This window comes from Rhipicephalus microplus, unplaced genomic scaffold (genome assembly GCF_043290135.1).
Source record: "Rhipicephalus microplus isolate Deutch F79 unplaced genomic scaffold, USDA_Rmic scaffold_15, whole genome shotgun sequence".
Taxonomy (NCBI): domain Eukaryota; kingdom Metazoa; phylum Arthropoda; class Arachnida; order Ixodida; family Ixodidae; genus Rhipicephalus; species Rhipicephalus microplus.
In genome coordinates this window covers 1631049-1653840 of record NW_027464588.1, presented here as the reverse complement: position 1 = coordinate 1653840, position 22792 = coordinate 1631049, and the positions used below count along the sequence as shown (strand labels likewise).

General features: G+C 43.2%; 1 protein-coding gene across 1 annotated transcript in view; it reads right to left on the bottom strand.

The window, feature by feature from the left end:
- Positions 1–15553: 15553 nt before the first annotated feature.
- The window catches only part of LOC119174269 (uncharacterized), a 237661-nt gene continuing 230422 nt past the window's right edge, over positions 15554–22792 (bottom strand). The window contains exon 4 of the mRNA XM_075883122.1: positions 15554–22778. Within this exon, the coding sequence (XP_075739237.1) occupies positions 22666–22778 (113 nt within the window). The 3' untranslated portion in view covers positions 15554–22665. The remainder of the gene's footprint in view (positions 22779–22792) is intronic.

The following is a 22792-nucleotide window of genomic DNA, read 5'->3' as shown; positions in this document are numbered from 1 at the left end:
GCGTTCTAAATTGGCTATATCATTGCAGAAGGAACATATATTAGTTTCATGCGTTACGGGACAAATCTTGTGAAATCTTGTGCGTGGGGTTAGGGTACGCCCTGACTTGAAGAAGCCTGAGTGTTAGAGCTTGAAGTCTGCTTAGTTTTTCCGTGTGGTTGTGGGTATTGTCTCCGCGCCAAGTAAAAATGTTTTGTCAGTAAAAATGCGGCCTCTTGCTCATGCTGCCCCACCCAACTCGAAGACTTGTTCAGCAAGACTCTGACGAGTGTTATGACGTCCGAGATGTGTAGCAGGAACCTGGCGAGATTATTCACCTTTCCTAGCTGTCATCTAACATCAGCGACGTCTGTGGGAACTTTCATGGCTTCGAGTGCTTCGACCTTGCTCAAATCAGGCCTGATACCCTGAGCTCAGACAACTCCGAGGATGGAGACCTCAGATACCCAGAAAGATACTTGTCCTCGTTCAACGCATTGCCTGCTTTTGCAACGCTAGATAGCACCTTGCTCAGTCCGACGTCATGCTCCTGGCGCTTGCGTCCAAAAATCAGAGTGTCATCTATTACGTTGGCGACTTATTCTTGACCCTCCAGTATTCTTGCCACATGTCTCTGGAATTACTGGTGAGCGGAGGTGAAGCCAAAGTGGAGCCGGCAAAAACAGTATCAGCTAATGGAGTGATGAATATCGTCAGCTCTCTGAACCGGTACACATCTTCACCCGATGGAAGCTTGCAGTTGCATCGAGCATTGAAAAAAAAGACAATCTCTCGTAAGGGAACACTAATGGGATGCGAAGCAGAAGCTGTGCTCACAGCGTTGACCTGGTTGAAACGGGTGTTGACGTGGCCGCTGGAAGAACGGTTTGAAGCGAAACTCCGTGTAGCGTTGACTCAAAGTAAACACTTTGAAACGCTAAGACAGGGGACGCGGGTTGGGTTTTGTGAAGTTTCATCGCAGATAAATGAGCCGAAATTCCACTCCACGTACTGTCAAGTAATGCCGTTGCTGGAGAGGGTGAAGCGAGAGAGAAGTGTGTTGCGAGTGGGTAGAGGGGCCGGCAGCGGCTGCGGTAAGGGAAAGAGTGGCGTCAACGCGCACCTGCGACTTGACCTATAACAGGCACTGCGCCGTGCTCCCGACCGGGTTGCAGAAATTAGGTGCCTTTTCTCATCTTCTAACCACTACCACCACCCATTCGGCACCACTCCAACACCTGCGGCGAGAGGGTGGGTGCAGACGTACGAGACAGTGTTACACAGGCTAGTCAAACAGTTGCTTTGCATCTCCGTACCAAAATACCAGCATGTCAATGTGGCGTTGAACTTTCCAAAGGCAGTTGTCCTTATGCCGAACACGAATGCCACGTTCGACCAGCCACACCTTGAAGAGACACGTCAAATAACAATTTACATCAGAGTGAAATCTCAGTGTAAGATAACGTCTGAAACGACAATATTATCAACAGATGTGTCCTGCTTACCGAGAAATTAAGGTGGATGCTGTAGAGCACATGTGCCATGACAAGGGCATTCGCATAGTGATTCCTATGATGTCAGATATACCACCTACAATTAATAACTGGTAATCGAAGTAGCTGCACTAAATAGAGAACCTTTCGTGCACCAAGAGATGTAATGAAATGCCGCTTGTTCGTTTCTGTTTGGTCCATCGAAAAAAAGAACCGCCGGACGTTACTGTGGGTAATGGCATGAGTGGTTCAAAAGCTTATTTTCACCTGGTTGAACTGGACAGGTCATGCTATCTGGTGGGGCCTAGTTGAACCAAGCATGTTTGCCATCGTGGAGGTCATGGCAGGAAATTGCTCAATGGCCGTTGTTGTTGCTGTGGCTCCCCCTACTGTCAGTCTGCTGCTACTGGTGTCGGCGGCCGGGCTGTAAACCCGGGCAATGTCGTGCACGTCAACGTTCTGCTTGATACGGGTAACTTGAAGTGCGCTAACCCGATGCGGACCACTAAAACGTGGTATTAAGTCAACATAAGCGCTTCTTTGGTACAAAAGTAAAACTACGAGTTTTTTTTACCTCTATTTCAACAATTAGCGTCAGCTTAAAACTTGCCTTTAGTGTCATTTTAAACGACAGAGTATTGTACTGTTCTCAATCTTGTTTGTCTTCTTGAAGGTACAAACAAACTATATGTCTCCCACAGCGATCAGTGTTATCACCACTGCAATTTAATATTTTAATATACTTTTTTCCTGTTCAGACCAAGTGCTAGTGTATGCTGATGATATCGCGTTTATTGCTACAGCTCTATATGCACATTCACTTTATCAGCCTTTAGGCGATTATGAACGATCCAGAAACATGGTTAGAAAATATAAACTCATCGCTGAATGTAAAAAAAAAGTGCAAGGTAAGTTTTTTTCTTCAAGTGTTCCGGGCCATACAGCTTTGCTGTATCGGTTATACGTTGACGCGCAGGTGGAATCTGTTAAGTACTTATTGGTCACTCATACTGACAAACTTATTTGGAGTCCTTATATAGAAAATACGGCTACCAAAGGAACATGTGCGCAAGAGTTGCTTCGTAGACTCAGCAAGAAACGTTCAGGTTTACGTCGTGATGATATCATCATGATTTACTGCTTGTATATTCGCCCAATTTTAGAGTTCCGCGGCGTCTAGTTTTCGGGTGCACCTGCATACAAACTGCGGCTGGTTCTGGTTCTTCTAGAACGCGAATCACTGCGATTATGTCTTGTACTTCCAAAATTTGTCTCAAATATTATTTTATATCAAGGAAGCATGCCTGCCTTTTGTTGGTACTCGATTTAATATCCCAACAGTGCGTACATCCCTCAAGATATAAAAATTTTCATTGAGGATATCGCAATATATTTTTATTAATTAGCCGAAGCAATTTTTTGACCATGCAATTGGTCAAGATTACGGTGTTCTTGCACAGAAACAGTTGGAACCATTGCAAGTGCAGCGCCGTGGAGTAGTAATCAAAAGCAGATCTATGCAAACAAGTAAAATAGACCTTGACGACATCTTGCTCAAGAATTGTAAACATTTACTTAAATGACATTTTGGAAGACAATTTGCTTAGCTTAAAAACACCCCCAGTGATTCTTCAGTATGGGAAGAAAAGGAAGAGGTGAGAATTGCATCAGTATCTCTGAAATGTTTTTTAATTGGTTTGCACGACTTTATTTCTATTTATCATGCGGAATTTTTTGCCAATATTTTAGCCTTATAGAAATCGCCCCTATCGATATCAGAATCTGCCATTCTGACAGGCAGCCTATCCGTGTGTTTCCCGTTAACTACGTTAAGGTTTTGGAATTATTTAGAAATATTTTACTCTCTTAGTTCAAGACATATAAGTATTAATTGCTTGGAGTGGGTACCAAGGAACAAAGGTATACCTCTCAATTCATATGCGGGTGCACTCGCACGAGCATCATATGAAGGTCCTATAATGTCTATTTTGCCAACGTTGGTGTTTGTAACTGCGTCGAAATTCGCGAAACTTTGCCACGACCGACAACTTTGCAAAGTCTGCATTGTCAGCCTTCAGCCTCTTAGTTCCCTATCCTCAATTATTGCTGAAAAAAATCATTGGTGCGCCTCCAGAAAGGCCAAGATATCAGTTACCTGAATACGATACCGAGCCTCCCCACTGAACTTTTACCTAAACAGGTATGGTCCGGTGTGGTCACCTGTATGCCTTCATTGCAACGAAGGTGAATCTCTGGATCATTTATTTTTAACGTGCAGATTATTCACCAATAATAGGAAAGTACTTTTATACGAACCGCTTCAAGATTAAATTTATTCCTTCACTTTGTTTTTTTCTTTGAGGCTACCCTGCTGTGTTTTAGCCATAGGAGCGTCTACAAGGCCGTATGCGATTTTCCACGAGAAGCGAGACGAATTGAATATTAAGTTAATCGAAATCAAACGCATTTAAAAATGGTCATCTTTTATTTGTTTATTAAAATGAAGTGGGTATAGATGCTATCAAAATAAAACATATTAATTAAAAACATTATTTTTTTAATTGTGAAACAATCTAACAACTATCTATTAGCTTAACTTTTCGAAATTATGAACAAAATGTTTTATAAAGCAAAGCACCGCTGGTTTTATGGCCGATTCCTCATGGCGGGTAGCGCCAGGATAAAAGCGCAATCAATCAATAAATCAAGCAGTCAGTTGGGCCAGCGTGGAGTACAGGGTCGCCAGGGAGAACGGCGCCGAGGGAGGGCCAGGCGACGAGAAGGGCAACCACTCCCCGCGTGCGAAAAGTAGCAAGTAGAGCGCAAGCTCAGCCTTAAACTTTCGTGACCACTCCTATCCCCATTGATAGTATGTTGTCGATATTTACAACTTCGATATTTGTCCCGTTCCGAGCGCTTGTGGACATCTTATGCTATCCAACGTGTAAAAGGAGAAGTATTTCATCAGTTTTGATTTTGTTTTTCTGTTTTTCACCTCATGACGATTTTAAAGTGTCTTTCTTTACGCGCGAGTTAGCGTGCGTAGTTTTGATGATGACGTCAATGTCGCGTGTGACTGCTTTATAAAAACGGCGAATCCCGGAGTATTCTCGTGCATCCGGGCTGGAATATTCAAATGATGACAACATCACTGGCTAGTAACACGATATCAACACTTCTGATTTCAGCACGGACGACGGAAGTTCGTCAAACTGCCCCGGAACATCAGCGTCCACCAGTGAGTGCAGCTTTGTGCTCGGGCCGCGCTATAGCCGGCGCGTGTCGGGGTAATTTGATCCGATGTGTTCTGAAGATTAGAGGCTCTTATTTGCAAGATGTCCAGATCCTTCGGGCGGGACCACTTTCCGGCGGCAGCGCAGAGAGTACAGTTTGTGCGCAGAGGGAGCTGCGGTAGCGAACATTTGAGCTGCGCTCCAGAGTGCCACACGGCGCTTCGTGAGAGCTGTCGGCTTTTAAAGACGATAATCTTTCTTGGGGACCTTCGACGCAAACATTTTGGTCTGTCTGCATACTTCTCTGTTTGTCCGCCCTTAACGGCACCCTAAACGGCACCAAACGGTACCCCGAATGGCCAACCCCATCCGCAGCGCTCACCAATATTGCTCAAGATTCAGCGGTCATACTTCTGCGATTGTCAATCAAAAAGCAACTATTGCGCATATCTGAGGCACCATAACAACACGTCAATATTCTGCATGTGTATCTCTTTACTAGAAAAGGCATACGTAAGTAATTCAATGGACAGTAGCGTTAATCACGCTGCGCTGACAACGTAACGCTTGCACGAAAAGGCAAGTGTTTCCAACACTTCCCTAAGACGACACGGTGGCGGCACCTACCCATTGCCTTGCGTTTTACACTTTATCACCTCCGAGACGGGCGCACACGCCGCGCGCTTCGCTTTCCTAGATAGCTGCCAGATAGCGCTCATGTCTCACGTGTGACGTGACTTGATGCGCTCGTTCGCCTCCGCTGCACACTCGAGGCACTCTTACGCAGCGCCTCCAGAATACCACTCACCGATTTTCTCACGCAGAACATTAAATAAACGTTTTGTTCACTCTCTCCAGACGCAAGACTATCGTCTTTCGACGACATTTACAGTGTAACATGCATATACGGGGCTAGTTTTTTTTCTTTTTGTTTTTTACTGCTCAAGATATTGGAGAGAACAGAAAACAAATGTTCGCTGTGAAGTATTGCTCAGCAAACCTGTGTTTTACCGCATCGCGAAATTGCTGGGCATGGTGGCATGAAAGACGCCACATTTAATGTTATTCTATGTAGACAAAACTTTTCCATTTACCGCGCCTATATTTACAGGTTGATTTTGTGTGTTCCTTGTTCTTGAAATGTATATATCTATATTTCTTTATGCTTACCTTGTTTAAAGCAGTGTTGATGGTTTTATAGAATTTCTTTGTTTATGTTACAATTTTTTGATCGTTTGATAATTATTTTCACTATTGTTAATGAATTTGCAGTTCCAAAGACACCGTGTGTGAAGGGTAACTCCTTGCTGTACAATTTGATACCACACACATTAACATCGGACATTGTGGGTGCCACAAAAAATCTTCTCCTCGACTACCTAGAAATGACCGAATTTCTCGCAGTCATGAGGGAACCAGCACCGCCGTGCGAGGAGCGGGGTGAGACAAGAAAGAGGATAACGATGTGCCGTACGGCGACGAAGCCCTGCAGACTACGTACGACAAGCACCTCAGTAGCTCATACGAGCAAGAAAAAGTCCGTGAAGGCGCCAGCATGAGAGGAGGTGCCGAAACACAACTAACCGTTCATTTCCAGCTGGCAGCAACCGCTGCCTTAGTCGGCGCAGCCACATGGCGATGCCTCGCAGCAGCGCGGGCGGGGGGGGGGGGGGAGCTCAACAAGGCGACCAACATGACCATATGTGTTCTGTGACAACGGGAAGCGGGAGGAAATCCGAGTCGAGAAGACAAGATGGCGGTAGCAACGGTGAAAACCCAGAAAGCAACGGCAACATCGTCGTCAGAGGAGCATGAGCTGAGTGTAGCATGAGCCTGGCAAGCTCGCACCGACATCCCCAGACTCTCCAAAGCACACTCTGCAGCAAACGTTCTCGATGCCTGCAGGCGTTGGTGGAGGGCGGAACAGCCTATAATTGAGCTGACGTGGCCCCATGGGTGGCCGAAAGCGTAAGGCAGCGTTCTTGTGAAGCAAGCCAGGCATCCGGCAGTTGGCTGGCTTGGCCTTGAGGAAAAAAAAAAAAAGAAGCCTTCACTTGTTTTGGCAACGGCGACCGGGCGACCGTGTGATGCGATGAAGCAAGCCTTCGTAAAGAGCGAAAGAAAAGGGGAAATGATGCTGCGGGACGCTGCGGAAGCCAAGCATTGGCGTTTTTTTTTCCGACCGTTTTCAATCACGTGAAAGCACAAAGGGTTGTCTGATGGCATTTGCTTTTCATTTCGAAAACATTCTGCCCTGTATCCGCTCAGGTGCGTTTATATACTTTAATAAAATGGGACTTAAAGGCATTGAAAATGGAGAAATTAGAACCGGAAATCACTATCGCTTCGTTATGACCGCTATTTCGCTGTAAGTGAGTTTGTTACAAATGAAATACACTGTACACAACATTTTTTCGAACACGACAGTGCGTTAACGCGAATGAATGGGAAAACTTATGGTTACATCGAAGAGAACAGAGCAGTATGAGGCACTCCAAGAAGTCGCGTTCTCTTCATGGAAGAGGACTTTTTCGCATGTATCCGCAAGAGTAAGCGGTGTGATTAGAAAGGTGCCGCACCCAGCGTGCTGCTATCACTCGTGTTCTCCCATGACTCCTCGTCGTTGCACACATTAGCGTGTAGTGCGAGGTTGCCTTTCTCATCTCCACTCGATCTTTTTTTTTAACGCAGCGGCTGCTGTAAAACTGAAGAACTTGGCTGTTCTTCGCAAGGCTGGTGAAAATCAACTCCATCGATGGCTGAGAAAAGAAATCTGAGGTCGTGGTTCTGCTCAGCATGCCAAGAAGCATGCTAGGTACGGTATCCAAAAGCTAAACCAACATTAGGAGCAAGACAGACTGGAGACCTACACCGCTCCAATGAGTATGCACAGCTGAGTATAAAGACGCGGAGGCACCGTTTACACCGATACCACATTTTCTCACGCATAAGCCACCCTAGCACATTACCCACACGTGCAACTTCAAATCAGGAAAAAACGGAAATTCAAAAATATATTCATGTGTACTGCCGTCAAGCCACTTTACTTCCATTATATTGAAGCAGTGGCATGACACTAACTTCTGCACCAAAGTTCACCTTGAAAATGCAGCAAGTTCTTTCAAAGTAGTATGTCGACTTATCTGATATGTCAATTCAGTTACTGTTCTTTTGCAAGTTCGATATACACGACATTTGTTGGACAATATTAGTTTTGTTATTGTGATAACAATATTACAGACAAATTCTGCTGGTTCGGCTAGCCTTCCCTTTCTGCGGAGGGCACATCGCCTTCAGCGCAATGCGCAATGATCAGCGCGTCGCTTGTGCCCCCACAGCAGGCGTGAGCTTCTACGGGCTGCGCTCTCAATAGAAAATAACGGTGCCAAAAGAGTACGTGGAGCGGCCTCGTTCTCTTGCACCAGCGTTTCGTAGAGTTACGTGAGATCGGATCTAAATGAGTTGACGGCCAGCCTCACTTCGCATATCAAGGCCGTTACTATGCATGATCCTTGTTGTGGTCATCTACACTGGCTGCACCGCAACAAACTTGGTTGCTTGTCAAGCGCCTGTTTACTACAAATAATATTGCTCCTAAACATGCTAACCCTAATTTCTTCGTAAAACATTCGATTATGTTGCTATCGCATTCATTGCTTCGCCCTTTTGGCAAAACTGATTTTTTCTTACTAAAACTCTACGACACCTATAGGCTTATGTCTTTGTGCACAAACTTGTCCAGGTGGAAATACTTGGTCGATGTTAATAACGAAGCTGTATCGCATAATTAAAAACTCGGTCACGATCGAACTTCGCAATTATTCATCTGAGGGCTAGCGTTCATATTACAATGTTCTAGTGTGTCTGAATTCATGGTACTAATTCAATTTTTCAGAAATAACAAACGTTGCACGCAGTTCGAGATATTCATTATTGAATAAGAAAAGTGAAATTAAAACTTATCCGAGACGAGGTGCACAAATCATGGTGTAACGCTAGAATGACGCACGACAGGAAAATAATGAAATATTAATTAAGGAGCCCCACATTAAGGGGCCCCACAGCCATATGTGTCCGTGAAAACCTGCAAGTCGTCTCGCTTGTGTGGCTAATTGCCTTATTTTTGAGAGTCGTGTTCAGTAATTATTCGTTTCTTTTAAAATGTGTGTAAGAAAACGGAACTATGAAGCCATTCATTCTTACAGGAGGAGGAATAAATGAGGAAGGACAGGGAGGTTAGCCAGTTCTCAGACCGGCTGGCTACCCTGTCATTCTTACAGGAAGCATAAAACTCGGTGGCAGCTGCTGTGGTGCTTCTTCTTGCAAAGCAGGTCTAACATTTTTTTTGCGCCTCTTCATAGTTTAAAAAGGAACAGACAAGCACTATACATCGCACGCAAACATTAAGCTGTCTGCTCGAATATTTCAGAATGCTTGTCCATTTTTCTAACCGAACTGTCCTTCAGCACGAATTGATTTATTTCGGTGGTCGGCTGCGCTTTATGTCTGCTGGGTATCAGTTTGAATTTGTGCGTATCAGTTTCGAATTAACCGTTGAAATTTCAGAATGAACATTTTGAACTACGTGCAACTTTCTGCAATTCAATTAAATGGTAGTGCGATATAATTTCATGCGCGACAACTTTCTACTAAACAACAGTACTGAAGCAAATATTTTAAAGAAGTAATTTACAAGTTTGTTAATTTGTGGCATCAACGTCATTTTAGCAGCGAGAAAGTATTACTATCTCGGCGTAGATATGTGCGAAAACTACAAAAACCTAGATGCCACAGAAGTTTTATTAAAAATCTTTATTGTTTAAAAAAACACCCTGCATATGAGGTGCGACTGTAGTCTGTGACAGCAGCCTATTTCGGGGGTTTGTCGCAGGAGGCCTGGCACGTCCTGTCTCAGTACGATGCTGCTACAGTGAAGATGGAGGAGGAAAGAAAAATGGAGGACTATAGTATCTGTCATGTTTTTTTTTACTTACGTGTCACAGAAATGATTCTGCTTTTATATTCAACTTCGGCGCCACTATCGACAGCTATAAGAAGATCACCCTACCGGCTTCCTGTCATTGGGTGCGTCAGCTGGCTCCCGGCGGACGCTATGAACCCGATCCTGTTTTTCACGCAGGTTAGTTCAAAGTATTCTACGGTGAAAACTAGCGATCCGTTCTTTGTCCAGCTGACGTGCCCACACTACCTGAGTGCTTTTATATCATAAGCAAAAAAATTTGTACTGTCGCTGCTATTACTATCTGGCGATGTGGAGCCAAATCCTGGTCCTAGTGACCGGGAACTACTCACAGAAATTCTTGCGGGTCAGAAAAGTATGATGAAAAGACTAGACGGCATAGAAATAAAACTGAAGAATGTAGAGGAATCCGTGGCAAAGTGCTTAGAATTTGGAGCAAGAATTGACAAGATGGAGGATAGCATTCAGACATTAGAAAGAAAACTTGTTGATCTTGAAGACCGAAGTAGGCGAAATAATCTCATAATATTCGGTATTACTGAGAATGAAAATGAGACGCCCGAGTCACTTATGAAAAAAATTGTTGAAGAAATATTTAAGGAAACACTGGGTGTACAGGTTTTCTCACTTGAACGGCTGCACAGAATGGGGCGTAAACAAATAGCTAAACCGCGCCCTGTAATCATGAGGTTCTTGGACCACCGTGATAAGCTGAACGTGCTAAAAATTGTTCAAAGCTAAAAGGCAAACGAAATATTACTATCTCGGAAGAATTTTCTGCTTCAACAAGGCATGTTAGAAAGCAATTATGTCAAAGTTCCGCTGATGAAAGAGCATCTGGAAGCAAAGTGCAGCTTTTTTTACGACAAGATCAACATCAATGGCAATATGTACACGTAGGATGATACTAAGAAGATAATGGTGCGGGTTGGTAAAGATGATGATAGAACACGACGGTCTAAATGACCTCATGGCCAGCTAAAAACGTTTAGGTTCTTGAATCTTAATGCGCGCAGCATATTGAATAAAATGGATGACTTAGAAAGCATTATAATAGCACATAAACCTCATGTAATAATTATAACTGAAACCTGGTTGCATAAAGGCATCACTGACGCTGAAATTACATTTCCCTACTATAAAATCCATAGATACGACCGAGATTCCCGAGGCGGTGGAGTAGCTATCCTATTCTTGGAATCATTAAACGTCCTAAGACTACAGTATATTCCTGCAATGGAATGTGTAATTATAAAAATATTACTCAAAGAATTTAATTTAATTATTGGAGTATTCTATCGCCCTCCGAACGCTGACAACACGTTTTTCTATCAAATAAACGAATTTTTGTGTCAATATAGAAATCACGCATGCAATTTGCTACTGGGCAGCGACCTCAATATGCCTCTGATAAACTTGGCTCAAGATTTCCCGGATCCATTTTGCAGAGCTTCCGAGCCACTTGCTGACCTTATTTTGTTTCACAATTTAACGCAACTAGTGAAGGAGCCTACTCGAACTCAATGAAAGAGCAAGTCAGTCCTGGACCTCTTTCTTGTTAACAGCGGCATTCTGCGTCGCAAACCACAGGTTCAGGTACTTGAGGGCATATCTGACCATAAAATGGTGTCCCTAATTATGAAAATAGATTTTGCGGCAAGACACACGGTCCAAAAAAGAAAGATTCTCGTTTTTTCTCGTGCCAGTGACGTTGACATTTTGGATGCTGTGGGCAACAGCTTTTCTGAGTTTACTTCTCTTTATGAATCTGCTGAACATTCAGTAAATAACCTATGGCGCTTTTTTAAAGAGTTGGTGTTCAAGTGCATACAAAACTTCGTTTTATGCAAAGATAAAGTACTGCAAAATTCTAACCCCTGGACAACAAAAGATATTATCCGGTTAGGTCGTAAGCTGAATAAAGCTAGAAAACAGCACAAACGACGCCCCTCAAAGAACAGCACAGATAAAATGCTAACACTGCGCGTGCAACTCAAAAACGTAATCTCAGAAGCCAGAAACCACTATCAGAAAGTGCCCTTAACAAACTTTCTTCTTTCATCGCCTGGGAAATTCTGGCGTCATATCGCACCAAAAATAAAACTTCGATCAGTCTTTCCATAAACGATACAAACGTAGTCGACAGTGCAGAAATCGCAGAGGCGTTGAATGACTACTTCAGTTCGGTGTTCACAAACGATAACGGAATCGCCCCTCTTTTTTCATCATTAGACGACATAGATCCCTTAGACAACATTAGCGTTTCTGAAGAAGGTGTGTTGTCGTTGGTGCTGAACATTGATACAAAAAAATTACCCGGAACTGATGCTATACTCAATGAATTTCTTGTTCGTTATGCGGAATGGTGCTCCAAATATCTGACACTTATATTCTCCAAATCATTGTCTAGTGGCGAAGTCCCGAGTGAATGGAAATACGCAAAAATCATTCCTATACCTAAATCTGAAAACAAGTCACTAGTGTCATCATACAGGCCTATTTCTTTGTTATGTACATGTGCAAAATTGCTTGAACACATAGTATTTAAACACATCTCCGCCTTCCTTGACAGAAACAACATAATTGACCCCCGGCAACACGGTTTTCGCAAAGGACTACCGACTACCACACAACTACTTGAGACAGTTCACGACCTCGCTAGTGCTCTAGATAGCCATAGTCAAATTGACATTATATTCCTTGATTTCGAAAAAGCATTCGACCGAGTCTCCCATCACAAGTTGCTTATAAAATTAAAACCGATCCTGAAAAACGATACTTTACTAACATGGATTCGGGCATACCTTTCCCATAGATACCAAAGTGTCTCTGTAGATGGCTCAAGCTCTACCCTCACTTCAGTTCAATCCGGTATACCACAAGGCTCCATCCTTGGCCCGCTTCTGTTTTTAGTATTTATTAATGATATAGTCTGTGACATACCCGTTAAAATAAGGCTTTTTGCAGACTACTGCATCCTGTACTACGTCATCAATGACCCCAACGACCATATCACCCTAAACAAATCCCTGGATAAGATACACTCTTGGTGTTCGACTTGGCAGATGAGCGTTAACCCAAAAAAGACCGTCGCTATGAGAGTTACCCGCAAAAAAGTCCCTTTCTTTTCACCTATTACATCAACAATAACTGTATATTTCTAGTTAGCAGCTACAAATACTTAGGGGTTATAATTACCTCCGACCTAAAGTGGAACGAGCACATAGAGTACACACAAAAAAAGGCAATGAAGGCACTTGGGCACTTACGCAGAACCATTGGAAAATCTACCAAAGAAATTAGAATGTTGGCGTACAAAATTTACGTGAGACCCATACTGGAATACGCGTCTTCTGTGCGCGAACCTCATACATCGGCAAACATTAAAAACTGGAACGTGTACAAAGAAAATCCATAAGGTTTATTTACGCTTATAGAAGAAACACATCCCCCTCGACCCTCCTTGAAAGTTCGGACTTGGAACCCTTAGAACGCAGGCGCTCCCGTGAAAGACTGAAACTGTTTTATCAGATCTATCACAGTAACCTTGGAATCGACAAAACTAAATATATTCTACCGTCGAAATCACGTATAACCCGGTCACACCACAGCAAGAAAGTCCAGGAATTTTCATGCAGAACCACTGCTTTCCAAAAATCATTTTTTCCCCGAGCAGCGCGTAGTTGTAATTCTCTGCCCGATGAAGCTGTTTCATCCACAACTGTCGCTTCATTCATGAATGCGATAGCAAATCTGCCAGCTATCCTTTGAACTTTCTTTCTTTCTTTCTTTTTATTTCAATGTCACCGCATTTAATCTCTCCCGTGTGTGTCTGAGTTGTATTACTTTCCTATGTTCAGCGCTAGCTCAATTGTATCACGCTTCGTCGAATGTGTCGGTATGCGTTTTTCTCGCCTTTTTTTTTTGTCAACAAAACTTGCTCATTCTGAAGCGCTGCATTGACTTCAATGTTTGTAAATCCCTGTTTTTCTTATATATTTCCCCCCGACATATTTTTTCTGTTTTAAGCTTCTGTTGTTTTCTTGCCCTGGAAAATGTCCAATCAAGTGTATCTGTCACCCACTCCTGCCTACGACTTCGCATAGAAGTCGGCAGTATTCACTAAATAAATAAATAAATAAATAAATAAATAAATAGTAAATGTTATACTTTAAATCTTTTTGTGCTCAAGTATAGTCTTCAGACCAGATAATGTTGCTGCAGCCACACTATGATTGAGTCAGACCCTGTTTTGCAAATCCACATGTGGGCTTTTTTCTGGTGGAGGTGCTCACTAGGTCTGAAATAACTAGTGCAAGCAAATCTTCAAGAAATGGCCAGATTTTTGGCGCTGACTTTTGATTGGCTTCTGCAGTGCATCAGACGCTGAATATTTGTCATTTTTTCCGCTCTACAATGGTTTGGCCTAATGAAAATTTTAAAGATTGTACTAGTTATACGAGATGGATTTCACATCTCGGACGTCATAGTTAGAGTTTTGATTCTCTAAAAATTATTAAGCCATTTTTGTTTGTCAAGCCGATGGCCACTTTTTTATGCATACCTGATAATATCCCACGCCTTCACAGCACCATGGCATTGCCTCATGAAGTTGATATATAAAGGCGTCTGAAATGTCGGATAACGAAACGCTTCAGTGTTCATTCATACTTTCTGCCCTGATTATTGGCGCAAGTAGCATTAATTGAGGGCAGCACTGCTGCCGTGCTGATTGTTTCGCAACCTCGAACAAGCATTCTCCCGCACTTTTCTATTCATGACTATTTAAATATCAATAAATCAGCTCCAGCACAATTCAGAGATAATGTGCAAAGATGCATATGCAACTTGCCACAGTGGTTTGCGTCAAAATTGTGAAGGGGCCACTGTCGCGGAACACTATGCGTTTCTAAATTGTATGTGCTTGGATCTGTGGTGTGCTCTTAATAAAGTCACATCAATGCGTAACTGTTTCATACTGAAGGGAACAGTCCAAAAAATGCGATGGAGAAAGATTGAACACACGACACAAGTGCTCTTTCTCCGTCCCGTTTTCTTGCGCTGTTCCCCTCAGTATCATGTACTAAATGGCCCTTCAAGCAACCCTTCTGCAATTTGTTTCATACCTTCGGACGGTTCAAATGTAGTTGTGACGTGTCTCTGGAAAAGTCTTTTTTTAGATTCTGATGCATTCACTGACCACTGTAGCCATAGTGGCTGATTGTCTTGCATGCCAATCAGTTTGTGTGTTCTGCAATCACTGTTCATCGTATAAAAGTTAACTTTGCCCATGTTTTGGAACACACCGCTAAGTATCGCCTTTGTGCACGATCATACGATCATGCGAGAGAGCTGTAATTTTGCCTGTGCTTTCTGAAAAGAAAAGAAAGAAATCCTTACATTGGGTACTCATGGAACCCTTTCTATTTAGCATTGCATTTGTTCTTGTGTTGATTTCACTGGCACTCATGGGGTGATGCGAACCTGCAATTGGCGTTTAGTGCATAGTGAAACATAGCCTGCTACACTTTATTAGCATGGTGAGAATACGCTGCCAGTCGGTAGTCGAGGCTGCTGAGAACATGGAAGTCAAACATTGTAACCCGCGGTGTTGCTTGGAATTCAAAAGTAATTGTCTTAATAAACTAGACAGCACTCTCATTTCTTTTGACAATTGATGCCATAAACCCAAAGTCCACAGCCATTGGTTGATTCGATCCTCACAAGTCACATTGTTAACGTGGCCGCGGTAACAATGTGAAAATCACGAGTAAAAATCACAAGTGAAAATAAGTCACACACTCAAAGAACAAGGTAGAAAACAAAGTGTTCAGGAATTAAAGGAAGGACAGACTCATACACAGTGCTTCTGCAATAACTATTTTATTTGCGCCGTGTCTCCACGGTCCTGAGAATCGTTATCACAGGTGAACAGGGGCAGGTGGGGCACCAAACACAAAGGGTATACGCGGCGCATCTAAATTCACGGTAGGATTGCTACAAAGAGTTCTTATGCTTGTGTGTGTGTGTGTTCTTTGTGTGTGTATGTGTAACTGTTTGTTACACGTCTGCACGTATCTATACACTTGCAGACGAGGATCGCCTGTTTTGTTTCCGTGCAACAACACTTGGGATGTGAAAGAAACTTTATACAATGTCCGCAGCTATAGTCTGTACATGCTTCCCTGTCGCACGACAATGTATGCTACTCGGTCAGTGCTGCGCCGGCATCTTGTTCTTTTTTTATCAGCTTCTTTCGCGATCAAATACACAAGATGCTGTATAGGTGTATGTACAGCCCTCACTGATTACCGGCCACAGTGGTCTAGTAGATATGGCAATCGACTGCTGACCCGCAGGTCACGGAATCGAATCTCGGCTGCGGTGGCCGCATTTTTGATAAAGGCGAAAATGATTGAGGCTCGTGTGTTTAGATTTAGGTGCACTTTAATGAACCACAGCTGTTCTAAATTTCACGAGTCCTCCACTACGGCGTCTCTAATGATCGTATGATGGTTTTAAGGTGGTAGACTTGAATAATGAAAAATAGCCCCTACTAATTAAAACTCAACATCAAATCTTTCAGTCGAACAGATGTCAAGCACAATTTCTTGACATAACAATGTCATATTACAACAAATGAGGCCTTTAAAGGTAATGTTATATCTGATCTAAGCGTTTAAGTTTAAACTACGACAATATGACTCAAACTGAAGTCGATGGAAAACGAAAGTAAGTGCACTATTTAGCCCGAAATGTTTGCCTTAAACAATTGAGTACTGTACATGTATTTCCCTCTTTTTTGATGATGAATGAGTTTGTCTTTGTCTTCTCCAAGATAATCGTTGTGTATGGGAAATTATTACCTTCTTACGCCATGCTCTGGCAATGCTAGCCAACACTGTCTAACGTTAGGCAGCAGGTATCCAGCTAGAAAACAGCTAGTGCCGGTCTTGTGCATACAAAAACCTGTCACTGCTTTTTTAGAGAAAAAAGTGGAAATGTGACCAGTGTAGTGATGAAAACTACCTTTGTATTGTCGACGGCTTCAAAGCAAAGTTGGCAACGAGAGAACACCAGATACAAAGATAAGAGCCTTCTGATAATCTCCTTTATGAAGATATACAGGCGACCATGGACAACCACACCCTGTAAGTAGTCAAGGCGTGCATTTTCTACTGGATGCACATGACCCTCCCTCAAGCACCTCCTTAAATTTAACCTTCACTGAACAAAAGACAAGCCGGCCATCTTCTCTCTGCTTAAGTCTTGATTGACAGCAACCCCCGCTTGCTTTGACTCGCACATAGAACATACAATGCGTAGGGCGATGTCGTGGAGGTGGCAAAAACCTGACGTGAGTATTCATATGATTGCTATCTAATAAATGTGACCACACGTTGTGTTAGCCTCGTTGGTTGTGAGCAAAATATTGACGTCCCCCTTTTCCTTGAGCGAGCAAATAATAAAATTTGTGGGTCTGCGAAGGAATACAAACCGGGCCTTCTGCGTGGCAAGCAGGCATTTTACCACAGAGCCACTTCAGTGCGTGGAACTGTTTTACGAAGTCCAAGCACTCGCAATTTTTTATTGATAGTATAGCGGGCAAATATGTTTTACAAAATGCTGCACATTGCACAGGTTTTTCGTATCGGATGCTGATTCATATCAGGTTCTATTGTAACGATTTGCTCACCATACTCAGAGTTTATGCTGTGCAGAATTTTTTATTCAATCAGAACCAGCTACATTTGCCGTGTGACAGGGTAGCAGAACTTCACTGGAAAAAATACTGATAGCCCTCTACACACCGGTGAGGTGATTTGGCAGGAAATAATACTGAATGATAACGAGCAAAGTCCCATTTATCTGTCTCCCTAAGGACACATGAACACGAAGAGGCTTCGACGCTATACATGCGAAAGATGTGAACACATTTGGCGTCTTCTGTTTGGGTCGGCGCAAGTTTGGCTTAGGCATAATATTCTCATTGGTATCACACCAAAATACAAGAACGTGAGAGCTTGAATATTGCATTTTAATATAAAAACAGGCCACATTTATGTCCAGCATAAAACTTGTTTTCTTCGTTGGTATTGAATTTTGTAGTGTGAATCGAACATTCAAGCAGGAAAATACTACATGATTAAATTCCCATCGTGGCTTTTTTCACTAATGCCGTCAGAGGGCACTGCATTTTGGTTCACTGCTAAAATCTTTGTATGACTGCTTCATAATTCAAAGAAGTGGGAAGCGTGGAAATTGAAATTTGTTACGCAAGACGCCAAGGTTTCGTTCATACATTCCTCCTCCAGCTGTTGCGGTAAAAGTGAAGGCAAGAACGTTTGGCACTGCTATAGCTCAGTGAACAACAGCAGTAATGGTTCGCAGCTTTCAAAAAGGATGCAAAGTTTGTATGCAACCTTTGTTTTGGCGCTTGTTCTGTGGAAGACACTGATACATCTCTTCAACAGTAGTAAAGCGTGAATGCGTACAGTACTTTGATCACTAACATTTGCAAAAGAAGCTTCGACTATGTGTAACAGGGTGTCCTGTCTTTCTTCTCCCTCTTTTTTATATATTTTTAAAAAGTTACAGCATCAATAAGCTTCGCTAATTGAGACATCTCTCTTTCTTGCGAGGGCTTAGTTGTATGCTATGCCGAGCTGTGTGGCTGTACATGCACACCAACACGAATCACTGGCTACAAAAAGCTGTATGCACACCTACCAAGTAGGTTTCTAAGGGTTCTCTCTCTTTTTCTAGAGCCTGATATTGCGCCAGGATTGTTCCACCTGCAAAACTTCACATATCAGAAAACCCCTCTCCTTTATTTAGAGTTAACGGCAGGGGACTTGGTCACATGTGCGCATTTATTCTCTTCGTTTCTACACAACACTCTTTTAAAGGGTTAGAGTGTTCATCAATCAAAGTGAGTAGGCTGACAAATGCAAGCAAACGGGGTAGCTACGCAGTCATATTGAAACTATATAGTGCGCCTCAATGGCGGCTACTTCTCAGAATCAAAACAATGCATACATTAAGGGTATAACAGCTTGCTGCGTGGACTCAGTGTTGTCGTGCTTGCCTCGATGTGCTGCTGTTAATGCTTCATGTATGCAATGTCCCCTAGTCCATACTGGGTGCTCTGTCAAGAGTGGACTCCCAGTGATGATGCAGGGAACCGAAAAGGGATTAACTCTGGGGTGGAAGTAATTTACTTAAACACAAATGTTATCGTAGGCCATGAATGTTAAAGCAGTAATGGCGAGGTTGAACCGCAGAAAGCAATGTCTTCTGCATGTCTTTTTACCATCGACAAACTAAGATTGGCAGGTGTGACTAATTTCACAATTTTTCCAGTGCCAAGGGTACATTGCAAGCGATGTCGTTAGTAATGGGGACTACCTTTTGGGCAAAATAACCAGTTTAGCAGACAATGGGAAACGTTTGTTCCTTATTTTATGTATATTCAGCAAATCCTGGTATGCTTGGAATCTGCATGGAGAATCGTGCATTGGCCTCCGTTTTTCTCTGTAGCTTTCTGTGCCAGCAGTTCCAAAAATATTTATTAAAAACAAATATATATACAGTTTAACCTTAATACGGATAAAGCAGATATTACAAACAGTCTAAACTTTTCATATCTCGCCAGTGTCACTGTACATGCTTGCAGGAATATCGTATGTAATATGGGTATTTTTTCGAGAATTGTGTCTTCTATAGTGACAGTAGGCTACCCAAAATTTGAATTGAAGGAGTTAGCACGAATCATTCTTAATGTGTCACATTATATTGACTCAGGACCTGCCTGTACTGCACTCGAACCTGTAGTTGATGTCATACTGACACTTGTGGGAAGACATAAACCATATTATATGATCACATATAACATATGATAGCTTCGCCTGGCTTTTTTTTGTTAAAATGGGTGAAAAACGACCTGCCGGTGCAAGTTTTAAATGCGTATGCATTTCTTAGTCGGGCTATGTCATGCGTCCATTGAAATCCGTCCACCGTCCTCTTCCATAGCAACAGCTTCGGGTGCGCGTGCATATCCTCACCCCTAGCAACCGGAGAATGTAGTGCGAGAGGGTGTAGGAGAGGGTATATGCAGTGCTTCACTGCTGCTTCCCTTGCCGTTCAGTCTGTCTCCTCCCCACCCCCCACTTTCCCTCCCGCTTGCGTCTCACTCTCGACCTTTCGCTGCCTGGGTACATCTCAAAACATCCGGAAATGTGTGCTCGAGAAGCCACTGTGAAACGCCAATGCGGAGCCGAGAACGCTCTTTTTGTTCGCTTCGTGGTATTTTATATAAGCGTGCACGCAACTACTAGAACTGGAAATGCATACCGCGTTTTTCGCAACACAAAAATCCCATGTGTGGTGAACCGCACTATTATCTGCATGGTGTAAGAAAAAAAAACATTATTCGCAAGTTCCGTAGACCGCCACGCTGCCCCTCGGCCGCCAACGTAATTTTTTTCAAAGAGTATCGGAGTAGCAGCGGTGCTCATAGCATGTTCATGTACGTCTTGGCTGGCGTTGGGCTTCCCTAGAACGTTTCTGTTATTGTTATCGGGTGCTTAAAGGTCACTGCAATCGTTGCACAGTCTCCATTTGCGAAAAGGGCACGCTTTTCAGACACAGCGAAGTAACAACTGAGACGATTATTTGCGTTAATCTGTACATGTGAGTACGTTTCGTGTGTCTTTTCTGCCTGAGAATTGCGCGGCACGTTTTGATCTGCTTGCCATTCTGCGCATGACTTTCCAATTTGTTGCTATCACATTCATTGCTCCGCCTTTGCAGCAAATAAACCTGTGACTTTTTCAAAAATGCGAGAAAAATATTGGCATTGCGATCACTTAGCGGAATGTTACATCGGTAAGTATTCGCTCAAAACTGATGACGTGGAAAGAAATACAGAATGTTGTAACACTATTTGAAGCTTCGCGTGACAAACCACGTATTGATCCCGAGGCGCGCCTTCAGTGGAGGGCAACGTGCATGGACATCTCATGCCACAACAAGTTATGTGTTTGGCATATAGGACCTCTGCGCCTTCAACGAGGCAACGTATCCGAGTTTTTGAAGCATCTAGGTGGTGCATAATATGCGTCTGCAAAAAGAGTAAAGCCATCACGAAGGAAAAAAGAAAAAAAAAACTGCAGTGGCGACACATGTGCTCAGCGACTCCGATACTCTCTGTGGGCGCCATATTGAACCACTCTGTGCGCCTTCTACAGGCGACGAAACAGACTTGCGAATTCTTCTCACGTGCAAAACGCTGTTATGGACTCTGCGCAATTCATTCGTATTTCCCTCACGATTCCCTTCGGGGAGGTAGGGGCATTTTTCTGCCTTTACACGCTGAGCTGAAGCAATATTTTTAGAACTCATTTGACCCTCGTACATCTTCCTTTCCATCAGCTGATGCATGGACCATTCATTGGCTTGGCATTGGGTGTGTCCCTCTGCATGGGATGACATCATGAGGAGGGCGTAAAAGTACTTATGTGAACTGTGTGAGCAAGCACCGCTAATCTGTTCCAACTTATTAACATGCGAGTAATGCCTAATTTCAGACTACCATTGTTTAAAAACACTCATACATCTTTACAGCTTTTATGTGTAGATGATTTAGGTATTTCTCTGACTTAATATGGCTGCAATACGATGCCTGTGCATGTTACTATTTAGAAATGTTTCCTGATAGATAGGTTTGGTGTCAGGAAGTCTGGGAATAAACTGTCTGATTCCCATTTCGTTCCTAAAAAAACAACTATTTTGCAGGTTGAACACACCCATACAAATGTAGAGCAAGTTAAGAACATCCTTTTAAATTATGTTGTTGACTTCTTCAGTCAAGTCAAGAATCTTGCTGCCGCGACTGAGTGGCCGCAAGACTTGGCAGACACTCAGAAGTCACCTCCGGCAACTTTCGAGCCCTTCCAACTTGACATACTTCATTCCGACCTTCATCATCATTTACTGAGCTTCACATTAGAACCAGCTTTCTTTTCCACTCATACTTCAAGGGAGCACTTGCAAGCGTACTTCACTGAATCGTTATTTGTTGGCTTGGTGACTGCCCATGTCGATTTGGCAAATATGTTTTTGTAGCAACCCTTGTAGACTGTGCAAGTGGGCGACTAAGGCCGCCTAGTTAAAAGTGTCAATATATAATGACTTCTGGGTACATTTCATGTGGAAACAAAAACCAACACAGTTCGAGTGCAGCACAGAAGGATTAGGTTGAAGTCCTGTGGAACACACATATGAGTGGAGCTATGGGGGCATTGATATGTCTCTGTTGATTTGATGTGCCGCTGTAGGGCAACCTTCTAATACCACGACGACAGTTGTGCATTGTCACGGTGATACTAGAGATGCCTCTAGTCTCTCTAGTGATACGAGCAAGACACTACATGTTGCTTTCAATGCCTTCATTTGTTTCTCCAGCTAAATCAGCTCGTGTACTATTCAGACACGAACAAAAGCAAGTAATCATGCAGCTGAATTGCGTTCAACATATCCTTGCTAGTAACGCTTTTCTTTTCCGTAATGCCCACTCAATGCCAATATTGCCTTTAGAACCTGCTAGTACATGCTCGCACTTCCTGTGCCAGCCAACCTTGGTGTGAGTAAACCCAGGCGAACCGTCGTGGGAAACATGACGTATTACTATCCTGGCCATTTTCAAACATAGTGCGAATTGATCCGCAGTCGGGAGGAAAAACAACAACAAAAAAAACCCTGTCTTGCAGCAGAGATGGGCAATAAGTGAATGGCCCTATGTGGGCAGGAAGGGAGCACCCTTGAGCAGTCAGTCTTTTAAAAAGAATACTTGGGGTTGTTTTAGAGGCGGACAAAGATGGCTCTCTCTCCCTCTCTCTCTATCCATAGGATCGGCGAGGACGTAGCTCGCGGAAGAACAGTGGCGGCGGTGGCGGCTCCTTGAGTAGTAGCCCCGTGTTCAAACGTCGTTGGAAGCTGGTAGTCCAGGTCGGTTCCTTGCCTTGCCCATCAAACCCAGTCTCGAGAACTCCACGGGGCCGTTGTACCATGTGCCCCACTGGTCCTTGGACGCTGCGTGGGAGAGA